Consider the following 13,361-nt stretch of genomic DNA (forward strand, 5'->3'; position numbering starts at 1 on the left):
ATTGCCCTATGTTATAGTACTATATTGTGATCTAGTTTACATTTGTTTTATATAATAACTGGATGACATTCAATTTTTTTGGTTAGATTTGACTCACAAGAGAGATTGCTTTGAAGTACAATTAGCATTGTGAAATTTGCCCCAAAATCATTTCAACACACATTTAAGTTTGTTCTTGTTCACCCACAATGAGTTGCCTCATTGTACTTTTCAACTCACCCATCCTGAATGACAGCTTGAAAAATCAACATATCAGACAGGATAGTAGAGGGCCCATGATTCTTTTTTTTTTTTGTAATAAATTTATTTATTTTATTTATTTTATTTTTGGCTGCACTGTGTCTTTGTAGCTGCGCGGTCTTTCTCTAGTTGCAGCGAGCGGGGGCTACTCTTCGTTGCGGTGGGCAGTCTTCTCATTGCAATGGCTTCTGTTGTTGCAGAGCATGTGCTCTAGGCATGTGGGCTTCAGTAGTTGTGGCATGTGGGCTCAGTAGTTGTGGCTCGCTGGCTCCAGAGCTCAGGCTCAGTAGTTGTGGCACACGGGCTTAGTTGCTCCGTGGCATGTGGGCTCTTCCCGGACCAGGGCTCGGACCCTTGTCACCTGCATTGGCAGGAGGATTCTTAACCACTGTGCCACCAGGGAAACCCAGGGCCCATAATTCTTAATCAAAAATCATTTCCATAATAAAGAGTACATTTTTGGATATATCCAACAGTCACTTCTAAAAAATATATTACACAAGAGCATTATAAGAATTATAGCTTAAGAGGAGACTCAGTTGCTTGTATGTGTGCATGTTTGCACTAAAGACTTCATTTTTCTACTATATTTACAGAGAACAAAATGTAACATGTGTATACATATATATGTCTCACCTAATGTCCGACTGTCTAATATCAACCAGTATTCATTAAATTGAATCCTGATAGTTTCTCAAGATCAGGGACAGACATTTCTCATGCTTCTTGGTACCTACGAACAGCCCGCATCCCCATGGTGTCAATGTACAAAGCAGGTGGTTAATAAGTACTTTTAACTGAGTTGACAGTGCCTATGGAAACATTTCTTTCTCAATCTGATAGGTTTTTATCCACTGCTAGGCCTTCTTGTGTTAACTGGGTTAGAGATATATATTATGATTGTGTTTACTTATGTTCCCAATGCTAAATATTATTTTAGACATTTTTGTTCTGCCAAGAACAAAATGAAGACAGACATAAAATAACTCAACCATTCAGTTAAGAACACTAGTGTGAACAAAGAAAGAAAATATTGTTAACTGATTTTAAGTCCTATTGGGTATACCACTTAGACACCATTGTGGTCTTTGGCTGTTCATATAAGAGAGCTTTCCATCTCCAGACACATCTTGACCGTGGCATTAGAACCCAGGCTCACACATAAGAAGGGCCCAGCCAGCTCACCTCACTAAGCAGCCCACAATAAGTTGTGCTCCTCCAACGGGGTTCTGATGAATAACATAGTCACTTGCTTCCTTCCTCTCTTGTGCTCCCAATCATAAATGCATTCTTATTAATTATTTTACTGAAAATTACTACGGAAAATTGATAAAGCTTAACAATTTAAAACAAGGGGAAATTTCTCATTTTTATAGTTCTATAAAGGTTATCCAGTAACTATGTTTGTATATCCTAATTTCCCTTCTTGGGGGCTGCATAGAAGCCAGGCTGAAGTTCTATTCTTCACTTTTACTCCATCCAAAGAGAGGGTTCCCCAAACTTCTGCTATCCTTCCTGCACCTACTTTTGATTGGCATCATTCCATAAAGAGGAATCTTCTCAGCCTGTAGGTCTGCAGAGGAAATCAGGACAAAACGATTGCTCCCTAGTCTCAGAGGATGACTTAACAATTCTCCCAGTTTATTCATACATCCATTTTTCTGCCCTCTGTCCAGAAAAGGCCCTTTTTCAGGCATATCTTCATACTAAGATCATATAAAAGTGAGTATGACTTTCAACTCATAATCTCATTTCTATTTATCCTTAGGAGAAAAAAAATTTAAAGGACACAACTTTATGCATTCGGACTTCCACTGCAATATTATTTATAATAGTAAAAATTGGAAGCCATCAATAAAAAATCCATAATAGGAAAAACGTTCAATAAGGTTATGATTTGGATATTAAATGGAATAGCATGCAAATACTACATGATAATTATGACAATTAGATTGTAAAGTACAAAAATATGCTGTCTCTGATTCAATAAGAAATCTGTAGAATGAGGAACTTCCAAAACAGCTGCCAGCCCCAGAATTAGGCCACCTCTACTGCTATTTGCACCAGTGAAAAAAGGGGGTTCCCCATGCCTAACTGCACTTACTTCCAAATAGGTCTCCCCTACGTCATCTGAAGGGTGGAATTCTAGCTTCAAGTGAGTCTGAGAAATGTAGTTTTTTTAGCTTTCCAGTCTCTGCATGCTAAAAGGGATTGGAATACATGTTGAGGGAGATAATCCATAGGATCTGTTACTACTGTTAGGAAATCAACAGTTGATCTTATCTAGTATAATTTTAACAGTTAGATAGGTGGAGAGGAGACAAGGAAGCACAAGGTATAAGATCAGTGGATGTTTTAAGGAAGCATAATTTCTAGAAATAACGTGTTCTGTAGAAAATATTTATTATTATTTTAATAATAGAATGTTTGCCAATGACCACTATATTCTAAAGTCCTATCAAACAAAGAAATCGTAAATAATAGAATTGGCTGCCTGGTGTTGTAGAAAGAGGACTAAGTATCAATATATTTGAGTTTTAGTTCTGGTTTTCTTACTAACTAGATAGATTACTTAGTAATTTAGTCATTTAAGTAAATAACTGCTTATATTATATCTCTGAGTAATCTCAGTTTTATTGAAATATAAAAGAATTTCTAAATTTCTTTCCTATTCTGAAAAAGTGTTAAACTTCACCATTATTATTATCATGATCACCTAAGCTGTTGATTTCTCATGCAAATTTTAGCTTATTTAGTCTTATTTTTGGGGGAAGGAGAAACTACTTGTGCCCTATATCCCATATGAGCATAGTTGCTCTGAGATCTCTCTACAATGAGAATCCTTAGAAAATTAGATTATATGGACTTTAGAATATTCCATGTCATTACCTCCTCCCCCCCCGCAAACGTTAATGTTGTACTGAAATCTCTATGGTGTTGTTCATTACTGATTGGACATTTATTTTTCTTCCTTGGGTAGAGAAAGGAGCTTTTAGTCTCTGAAGAGTGTAAAATAGATGGTAAAATGCAGCATTCATGGAATAAGAACAAGATACTGCTCTTAAAGTACATTTAGTGACCAAAAAGAGCTCTTGAAAATTAAAAATATGGTAAGAGAAACAATAAACTCAATAGATGTGTTGGAAGAGTTGCGAAAAGTCTTCCAGGAAGCAAAGACAAAAAGATAGGAGAGAGAATAAAAATTAGAAGGTGCTGTAGTCTGTTCAAATGGCTATAACAGAAATACCATAGAGTGGGTGGCTTATGAACAACCGAAATTTACTTCCTCTGGAGGCTGATAAGCAACCTTAATTTTCTCTGCAACTTTAATTCCCCTTTGCCATGTAACATGACATAGTCCAGGACTGGATCATGCACATCAGAAAACTTTGTAGTGTAAAAGCTCCAAACCATCCATATATTTGCCCAAAGATCAAGAGTTAGTCTTTGAATACCCTCCAAAAGGCACTGACAGCCAATCAATGATAGTCAGAGAAGTGGTAAGAAAAATAAGAAGAGGATTGTGTCATCATACTGATAAGTGAGGCGATATTTGCCACTTTTCTCTGATAGCTCTATCCCAAGCCCTGAGGAGTCAGAGCTCTTAGAGGATTTAGGAGTGAAGATCCTGTAAGAAGAATGCACCACCACCAAGCTGCTTGAGTCTATCTATCCCTGGAGAAGAAGAAGAGCTTTGAATCCATACAATATTGATGTTGTAGACTTGAGCGTTGAGTTTGTGAGGTTTTTTAGAATTTTTATTTATTTTATTTATTTATTTTTGGCTGCGTTGGGTCTTCATTGCTGCGCGCAGGCTGTTCTCTAGTTGCAGAGAGTGAGGGCTACTCTTTGTTGCGGTGCGCAGGCTTCTCATTGCGGTGGCTTCTTTTGTTGCGGAGCACAGGCTCTAGGCGTGCGGGCTTCAGTAGTTGTGGCACTTGGGCTCAGTAATTGTGGCTCACTGGCTGTAGAGCGCAGGCTCAGTAGTTGTGGTGCACAGGCTTAGCTGCTCCGCGGTATGTGGGATCTTCCCAGACCAGGGCACGAACCCATGTCCCCTGCATTGGCAGGCGGATTCTTAACTACTGCACCACCAGGGAAGCCCCGAGTATAGAGTTTTAATAGACAAAAGTGCCTGAAAAATGAATAGACTCTGACCAAGATGCAATAAGAGATGGGAAAAGCAGTTTACAACATAGTAATTATTAAGCACAGTTAGTGAAAAAAAAATGTAAACTCATATTTTTACCTCTACGAGTCTATATTATTCAATAACCTGTTACAGGTATGTGAAAATCTGGAAAGCCCATTCAATTTGTATGTAACAGATTACATTAGCTCTGAGGAGTATAACAGACAGGAACACGATGTCCCTCAGTTGAGCTGAAGGACCATGTTCTTTCCTCCAGCCTTTTACTTATTTCCAGCAATAGTTCTTTTAAAAACTATATTCTTACTGTAAAATGAAGGAAATATGGCTCAAGTTAAAAATGGTAAAATCATTTTTCATTTCCTAAGCAGTGCTGGAATGACTAGTGCTATTATAAACACAAGAAATGAGTTCATGCCTTCATGATCTTAAAGTATATAAATGTAATCAACATTTTTCCTTTCAAAGGTAAAAAAAAAAAGGTAGGAAAGATTCAGAGAAGTGATTTTCTTTTGTAATACAAGCTACTTGCCTTGCTGTCATAGTCAGCCGCTTCACTCTTATCCATCCACCCTCTTCAACCTTCTACAGAAGCTTTCTGGGTTGGGGCAACACCCCAAAGATTGATGGAGGGTGTGGGTTAACAATTCTGTGAGCTGCTCCAACTCTGACAGTGGAGATTTACATAGGTATTTTCCTCTGAAAGACTTTAGAGTAATTTTTAACATTCAGAACCTAAGAAAAGATAGCAAACAATTATCAGACCATTATGCAATCATGAAACAGTGTGCCCTATTGATTTTGAGTTTCTTTATATCCTTTTATTTTATACTCTCCTTCTCTCTCTCTCTCTCTCTCTCTCTCGTTTTCACTCTGTGTAGAAGACATATCTATTATTGACCCATATTCGTTTCTCCTTTCCTTCTAGGCACTTTGGAAAACCAATGGGTTGGAAGAGAAGTGATATACGTCATATCTGTGTGGAAATATTTCCGTTGACAGTGCAAGACCCCCAAGCACTCTCTTTCCTTGAAATTGTGAAAACGCATGTTGAGAAGGAGGTGCCAAAAGCTCAAAGCAGCCTGGATTCCTGAACAACCACATTCAAGGCAGCTAAACTGGCTTCCAGTGATCAAGAAATAAACTTTTTGTCTGGTCAAGTTCCAGATCTTTTAATTTTCTTTGTTAACTGCAGTATACCCTAGCCCATCCTGATATACTCACTTTTCATTGTGTATTTCCCCATTTTGGTTTTTGTTATTTTAATTTACCCATATCATTAGGCATTTCTTCATGTTACTAAACATGCTTCATTGGCCTTCAAATTTTAATTTGTCAAGTGTACATATACAAAGATAGACAGGCATAAATGCTATGAAGAACCAGTTTCATTGGAATATAAAGCAAGCAGGAATCTTGTCAATTCAGTTTGAACTGTGGTGCTCACTAGGGGATATGGTAAGTACCAAGCTACTGCTGCTTGAGAAGGATGCCTTCCTCTGGCTGACTAAATTCAAGGTATGTTTATGGGAAGAGCATACACACTGAAATCAGAGAAACTCGGTTTTTAATTCCAATTCTACTGACACAAGTTCTTTGACCCTGAGTAATGCTAAGCTATTTCAGCCTTGGGAAACATCTGCGAAATGGAGAAATGATGTATCTGATTTGGAGTTTGGGAGTGATTAAAGATAACAGATGCAAAAATATTTGGCATAGAATTGATAGTCAAGTCAATAAAGGATAAATATTACTACTGTCATATGCTGTTTTCTGGATAAGATTTTGGAAATTCACCAGGTGCTGGAGGATTCAGGGAAGAAAACAAGGGTCTTAATGGCATCCCTCTGTTCTCCATCTTGATGTCATCTTCTGCTCAACTATACTGATTTCCCAAATCCTGCCAGGGGTTTGTTTGTTCCAAAATATATCTACTTAGGTAACTGAAGAGAAACACGAGCCAGTATTATTCTCAGGATAATAATAATCTTATTTGGGCAGGCAGCACATTTGAATTCCTGGGTTGGTATTTATTCCTCACTTCACACACTGTTCATGTTACTGACATTTGACATGGGATAAGCTTGTAAAGTGTACTATGTATCAGGAAAGCAAAGTAGGAACACATTTCCAACTATGTAAGGCACCTGGACTGAGTTTGGTTAGGGATTAATTGGTATACAATCTCTTAAGTGTCTTCAGGGAGAGGCAGTGTACATTATAATTAGATATATGGGTTCACACCCAAAGTCTGTCATTTACAATCTGTGTGACTGGACAAATCATTTTGCCTCAGTTTTCCCATGAGACTGGGAAGATGGTAAAGCTATGCACATCATAGATTTGCTGGAGGATTAGACAATTATATACTACATCTTTAGAACAATGCTTGGTACCTAATAGTTGCCATGTACATGTGTCTACAATCACTATTATGATGAGAGATACAGTAAAGCGATGATCATTAATTAGTTTTCTAGAACTTTGGTTTATATCAGCTTCTCAATTATATTATCTGTTTGAGTCATATTATTTCTCATGAAATTAATGAGAGAATCCTCCAGGGCTTTGGGCCTCCTCAGCTTTTATTCCTACTTTAGGGAACAGGAGAAGCTGTCTAGATATAATGTAAGTAAAAGAAGAGACTTAGAGAGAATGGCCAATGGCAAATGTCAAGGTTTTGTAACAGCCCAGAAATACAGATGTTTCTTAACTCTCAAAATTTTAAATTAACTAATGGCCAAATACTGCCGCTGGAAACAATAGGGAAAGTTTGAAGTTCTCAGGCCCAGCCTGTTCTCTGCTTGAATGGAATCAGTGGAGGAGTGGTTAATTGTGCAGGAAGGGGAGAGAAGATCATAGTAGGCTGGGAATGCACGGGAGGGGTTCTAGGCCTGCTAGCCATGCTGTCAGCTGAAGAACAAAAACCACCAAGTAAGTTCTAAGTTAAGGCAAATATGTCAGGAGCTGTCTACGTCTGTAATCAAAAAAGCCAGCCAGTAAGTCAAGAGAGATGGGATACCTCCTGAGTCTGAGGATCTAAATTAGTATCTAGGAACTGACAGGGAAACATCACAGAGCTCTCTGGAACCTTGTTATAAGCAGGCAAGAGAAGTAGCTGGTAGTACTGGTCTGACAGCAGCCCTTTTTCGATAAATTAGTTCATATATTTAAACATTAATTAAGTACAGAATATACGCCAGGCCCATTGATTATGTAAAGAAATCATGGTAGAGACAGGATGGAATTTAAGAGGAAGCTGTAGGACTTGGTGACTGATTAGATGGGGGTGGTGAAGAAGGAGAGGTCAAGGAAACTTCTAAAGTTTTGTGGACTCTAGAAAGTGCTAGCTTAGGAAGAATGATGAGCTTTTAGTTTCGGGTACTGTGTACTTGCAAGACCATTAGAATGTGATTTTTACACCGTTTTAAGACCTCTATAAATGGAATAAGGAAGGCAGAAACCTAGTGTTAGTGGTTTGAGAGAAATGGGAGGTAAGGAAGTGGAGATAATGATTATAGTCTATTCTTACAAGAAGATTATGAAGGAAGACACACCCGGTACTATAATTATAATGAGACATGTGGTCAAGAAAAGATTTTTTTAATGGAAAAATATTTTAATAGCCTAGTGAGAAGAATAAATCAGGAGGGAGAGATTCAAAGAACTGATGGACCATTGGCTCCAGAAGAGTCAGGGGGTTCAAATCAAGCTTGGAAGAATGAGCATTTAGCCAGAAAAGGGAAACCTCATTATCTGGGATTAGAGAAAAGCAGTTCTTTCTACAAGGGATGAGATTTGTTCTGGTCCTAAAATCAAATGGATGGCAGTTATAGAGAGATAATATTTTGGCTAAAAATAAAGGTGAACATAATGATTTTTAATATTGTCAAAAGTATAATGGATCGTCTAGAGTGGCTGTATGTTATTTTTGACTGGAGATAGGCAAGAAACAGCCAAGTGACCATTTATCAGGAATGTTTATGCATTTGAGATAGAATAGCTCATTCCAATGACCCAGTCCAATGCTGATTCTCTGGTTTGTAGAATTTGTTTTACACACTTGCTTTCTAGTCTAATACTATCCTGGACATTTTTCAAAGTCCTAGAGAGCAGGTAAATATTGATTTTAAATTAAGCTTGTAGGAACACTTTAAATCCCATGCTTGTCTCTGAAAGAACAGGGAGAAATGCGTTTTCACCTTTAAATGGCGAGGAAATGAAAGTAGCAATAAACCTAAATTTGGCCATGTGGATCTCTTTAATGCCATACAAATTTGAGGATACATTCCTTTGGAACTTTTTGAATAATGGAGTTCAGATCACGGTTGTCAGGGGAAAAGAAAAATATGATTATTCTATTATGTTTTATAACAGAGATGGTCTTGGGGTGGGGAAAAGGGATCGGCATGTGTAGCTGTTGAAATATCAGTCACTAGCTTATAACCAGCACAATGTAGAAGAAGAATCGCCTCTTCCATTCTAGAGAACACATTTGTCTTAGTACAACTAACAATTATCTTAATACTACTGACAACTAAGAAGTATTTTACTTCTAAAAAAATAACAATTTTTCAAAGTGTAAATATTTAATTGATCCAACCTAATGATTTCTGCTCAAATACATTTGTCAGTGACAATGGATAAAAATAAGCAATAATGTATGTGAGCCAAACGGGAACAACGTATTACTGTGATAGTATAAGAAGTACAGATATTTTACTTCCCCTTTAATTCCATGTTTTATTCAGTGACTCTACAATATTCTGTAGTTTCCTAGCCCTTCCACTGAATTTACGAGTCAAACAGATTCTGCAGATAGAACACCCCCCTTCCACCATCTGCCTCTATCTTTATTCATGTTAGGAACACTTTGGAAATAATTTGCCGAGTAAGGACACATGGGAAACCATGGACATTTCACAACCACAAATGACTAGCCCTGACATCAGACAATTCCCAGACACACAAAAGGGAGATGGTCAGATTTAGCAAATAAAAATACAGGACATCCAGTTAAATTTGAGTTTCAGATAAACAATGAACTTTTAAAAATAGAAGTAAGTCCCAAACATTGCATGGGAGTACATTAAAAGTTACTTTGTACTAAAAAAAATATATACTATATTAAAAATTATTCATTAATTAATTCATTTTAATTCATTAAATTTAGTAGTATAATGCACTAACATTATTTTGTACTAAAAATTATTCACCATTTAATCTGAAATTCAAATTTAACTTGGGCATCCTGTATTTTATATGGCAATCCTCTACAATGGCATTTTGTAGTGGTTATGTCTTCCTCTCCTATCTGATACTGAATTCCTTTATGGTAGGAATAGAGTAATTCATACTTGGATGGTCATCACCTGAAGCAATGCATGATACCTAATGGATACGCAATAGAAATGTGTTGAATGAATGAGTGAATGTCAAGGATGAATCTTAAAGAACCAATAGAAATAGAGATAGATGAACCTCCTAAGCCTCCTATTCCATTGCCCTCCTCAGGACTATTAGATCCACTGATTTGGTCTTGCAAATCAGTTTTCCATTGCTATCACTCAGTCATGTAGAACTGGTTTCCATCCTGCTCCCCATACAAACCTCAGCAGCAACTTGACTACTCTCTCAAGGTGGCTTTTGTACCTTCCCAGGTAAATGACAGTACTTTTAACTGTGAGGATGGGATTAGCAGAAACCACAAGATCTACCTGCCCTTTTCATCAGAGTAACTTTTATTTCAGCAATGCCGTTGTTTCATGATCTAACTTTAAAAAGTGACTAGTGGTGTGACTTGGGGCCAAGTAAGAGGGGAGTTAGGGAAAATTTTGTTACTGTTGGGTTATTCTGGCAGTCTAGTGAGGTAGATTTGATAATCGAGACCTCCTAGAACACCATACATGCCCCTGAGCAAACCTACCTAGCTTCTAAACAGATAAAGTTCTTGGAAGCGTCTTTTGTGGTTACCTCTTGCTTAGTATTTCAGGTATAAGCTCCTCCACTAGGAAATCAAAGTTCCCAGGGTCTGACCCCACTCAATCTGCTCAAATTTAATTCATGTAGTTTTTATAGCACGAAACATCTGCTTCTTTCATTCTTGTCTCCACCCCCTATGACATCAATTGCTTTCCAGCCAGTCCTTCTGGATTAACTACACATCTCTAGGAAAACTTCTCTGCCTACTCTAGTCCATACTAAACACTTTCTCTGACCTTTCAGTGCATTTCTAGTTTATATACACACTTCTTGTTATGCAAGCAAAATTTTTCTTCCGACGTGGAAACTCACATGAGCAATCATCAATCTTATAAAAGATCATAATTCTTATAAAAATTGCAGCATTTCTATTTTTATTCACAGGAAGAATAAGATCCAGGGTCACTTTCTTAATATTTATATGTATTCCTGAATAAACATTCTATATAGATTTGAAATTTATTACACGACTGTAATCAATTTCTGAAGCAACAGCAAATTGCATCATTAGCTCTGCATATTTAACTTAGTGTTCAGAGGCTGTGGGTATTAGGGAGAACTGGTAGTAACACTCAAAATACATTCAGAATTTTGTATGTGATAAGCTTTCTTTAAAAATTTAAAGCTAAAATACTATTTTTGAGACAAGTACAGGACACAGGAGTACACACTGTACAGATAACCTACATCAAATGATTGCTGAGAATACAGGGATAATTCCAGAACTTGACTTTCTGTGCCTTAGAGTGGACTACTGAAAGGCGACAAACGGGGTCTTATATAAGTATACAAATAGAAAGCACATAGAAACAAGCACGTACAACGTGACATTTCCAGCTCTGAGGCAGCACAAGGCATGTGTTATATCTCTTTTGTATATCCTGCAATCGAGCGATTAAAAAACCTTCCCTTGCGACTCTGTGCAAGGAGGCACTTGGGTAGTTCGGTGCGTCCGGAAGGACCACGGCAGAGTTGAAAGTTCCTCCCGGCAGCTGTGCACAGCAGGACAATTTGATTGGAGTCTGGGGCGGGGGCAGGGTCTGACTGGTCACAATCAGGGCCAGAGATTATTGGCAGTCAACTGCCCTGAAGGAAATGTGGTCTGGAACTACTCTGGTGCTTTGGAAAATGGAAAGAAAGTGGAAAGGGGAACCCAGGTTACCCAGGCGACTCCACCACTTCCTGATTGTACCCACTTAGCATATGCGGGCAGGGAAACAATCAAATGAAAAACATTTCCAGGGGTGAACCCCAAAGGTCAATCTCTGGCTGTGCGGAACAATGGGGGTCAGGCCTCCTCTTCCAAAGGGATGAAGGAGTCTTAATGAAGAGACATTTTCTCCACGAAGATTCTAAACCCCAGCGGGTTCCACAAACTCCGGGGCAGCGAAGCTACTAGCAGGGGCCAGGGGGGAGGGGGTGTCGCTCTGTGAATCGCTACCCCGGGACCCGGCCCCCGAACGGCAGCCGCGCCCCTCCACCCCCCGCGCGCGGCGCCGCCCCCGCACGCGCCCCCGCCCGCGCCCCCGCCGCACCGCGGCGCGCACGGCCCGGCCCGAGCGCGCACCCGGCACACAGGCGCCGTGGCGCTCCGAGAGCTCAGACCGCGACCGCCGCCGGTCTGGGAGACCGAGTCCCGCCCGCCCGACATGCGCCTCGGCTAGCGGCTCCCGGGCCCGCGAGCACCACGCGTCCTCCCCTAGGTTATTTCTGTCCTTCTTTCTCTCTCTCTCTCTCTCTCTCACACACACACACACACACACTCTCGCGCGCGCTCGCGCGCACACACACACACACACACACACACACACACACAGCCTCGCACCAGTCTATACACTGGAGGAGAGAACATTTCCTTCGCGTCCCCTCCCTCTCCATCCAGACACGCCGAGGAGCCGCGCGGTGGGAGCCCCCGGACCGTCTGGAAATGCGAATCCTAAAGCGCTTTCTCGCCTGTATTCAGCTCCTCTGTGTTTGCCGCCTGGGTGAGTGTTAAGACCTCGGCGGGGTTTCCCCTGTGGGATCGTTTGGGACACGGGTGGGGGGATTTCAGAGCTTTCGGTACTTGCTGCCGCGCCGCCATCTAGCAAGGAGGCAAGAGGGACGGCGGACTGGGGAGCCCACCGTGTCGCGGCGGCACGACGAGAACGCGCCCCCTCCCCACCTCGCACCTCCGCCACAGTTCACCTGCCCGCGGGGATGCTGCTCCCGCGGCCGGGAGAGGGGGGCTTGCCCGTCACGCCTCTTGTCCTCGCAGCTCTTCTCCTCCTCTTTGCGAAGTGTGGAAAAGAGCCTTTTAGATATACATAAAAAGATAAATACACCCTTGGTGCGGGGCTACGTATTGTATCGCATTCTTGCTGTTTAGTTAATGCTACGGATATTTGTGGGCTTGAATGAGGAATACACGTGTCTGATGCTAATTAAACGCACACACACACACACACACGCACACGCACACACACGCCCGAAAGGTAGTAACAGGAACAGGCACCAACCTGACTTTTCAGTGTTTTCAGTACTTTTAATTTAGTCACATTCAAGTCTGGGCAGTTACTTAAAAAAAAAGTTTCAATCAAAATTTCTGTCAACATTCTGCCCCTGCTGCCAAAGTCAGAGGAGAGCTGCAGGTTGATATAGGTATTCAAGGATTCATCTTTTACCCACCACCTTCCAGGTTACACATTTAATACTGAAACTGTCTTCTGAAAGAGCCAGTTAGAATCTTTACCTGGGATGCAGATTCAAGTGTTCCGGGCATTTTCTGGAAGGATTGTAAGACTGGATTTTTGTATTCTATTAAAGAAATGTCTTTTTTTCCTTCATGAAGATGTCCTATTACGATGGCATACAATAGGTTTGGAGCCATTAACCCGAAAGTTAGAAAATGTACCTCCATTTGTGAGCACACATATTTTATACTCTTTACAGTTAGAGGATCCTAATAGATTGTTCATAATAAAGTAGATATTAACTTATATTTTTATCC

General features: G+C 40.0%; 1 protein-coding gene across 1 annotated transcript in view; it reads left to right on the forward strand.

Moving 5' to 3' along the window:
• Positions 1 to 12,048: 12,048 nt before the first annotated feature.
• PTPRZ1 (protein tyrosine phosphatase receptor type Z1) overlaps positions 12,049 to 13,361 on the forward strand; it is a 168,277-nt gene continuing 166,964 nt past the window's right edge. Inside the window, exon 1 of the mRNA XM_061197991.1 lies at positions 12,049 to 12,357. Within this exon, the coding sequence (XP_061053974.1) occupies positions 12,300 to 12,357 (58 nt within the window). The 5' untranslated portion in view covers positions 12,049 to 12,299. The remainder of the gene's footprint in view (positions 12,358 to 13,361) is intronic.

This window comes from Eubalaena glacialis, chromosome 8 (genome assembly GCF_028564815.1).
Source record: "Eubalaena glacialis isolate mEubGla1 chromosome 8, mEubGla1.1.hap2.+ XY, whole genome shotgun sequence".
Taxonomy (NCBI): Eukaryota; Metazoa; Chordata; class Mammalia; order Artiodactyla; family Balaenidae; genus Eubalaena; species Eubalaena glacialis.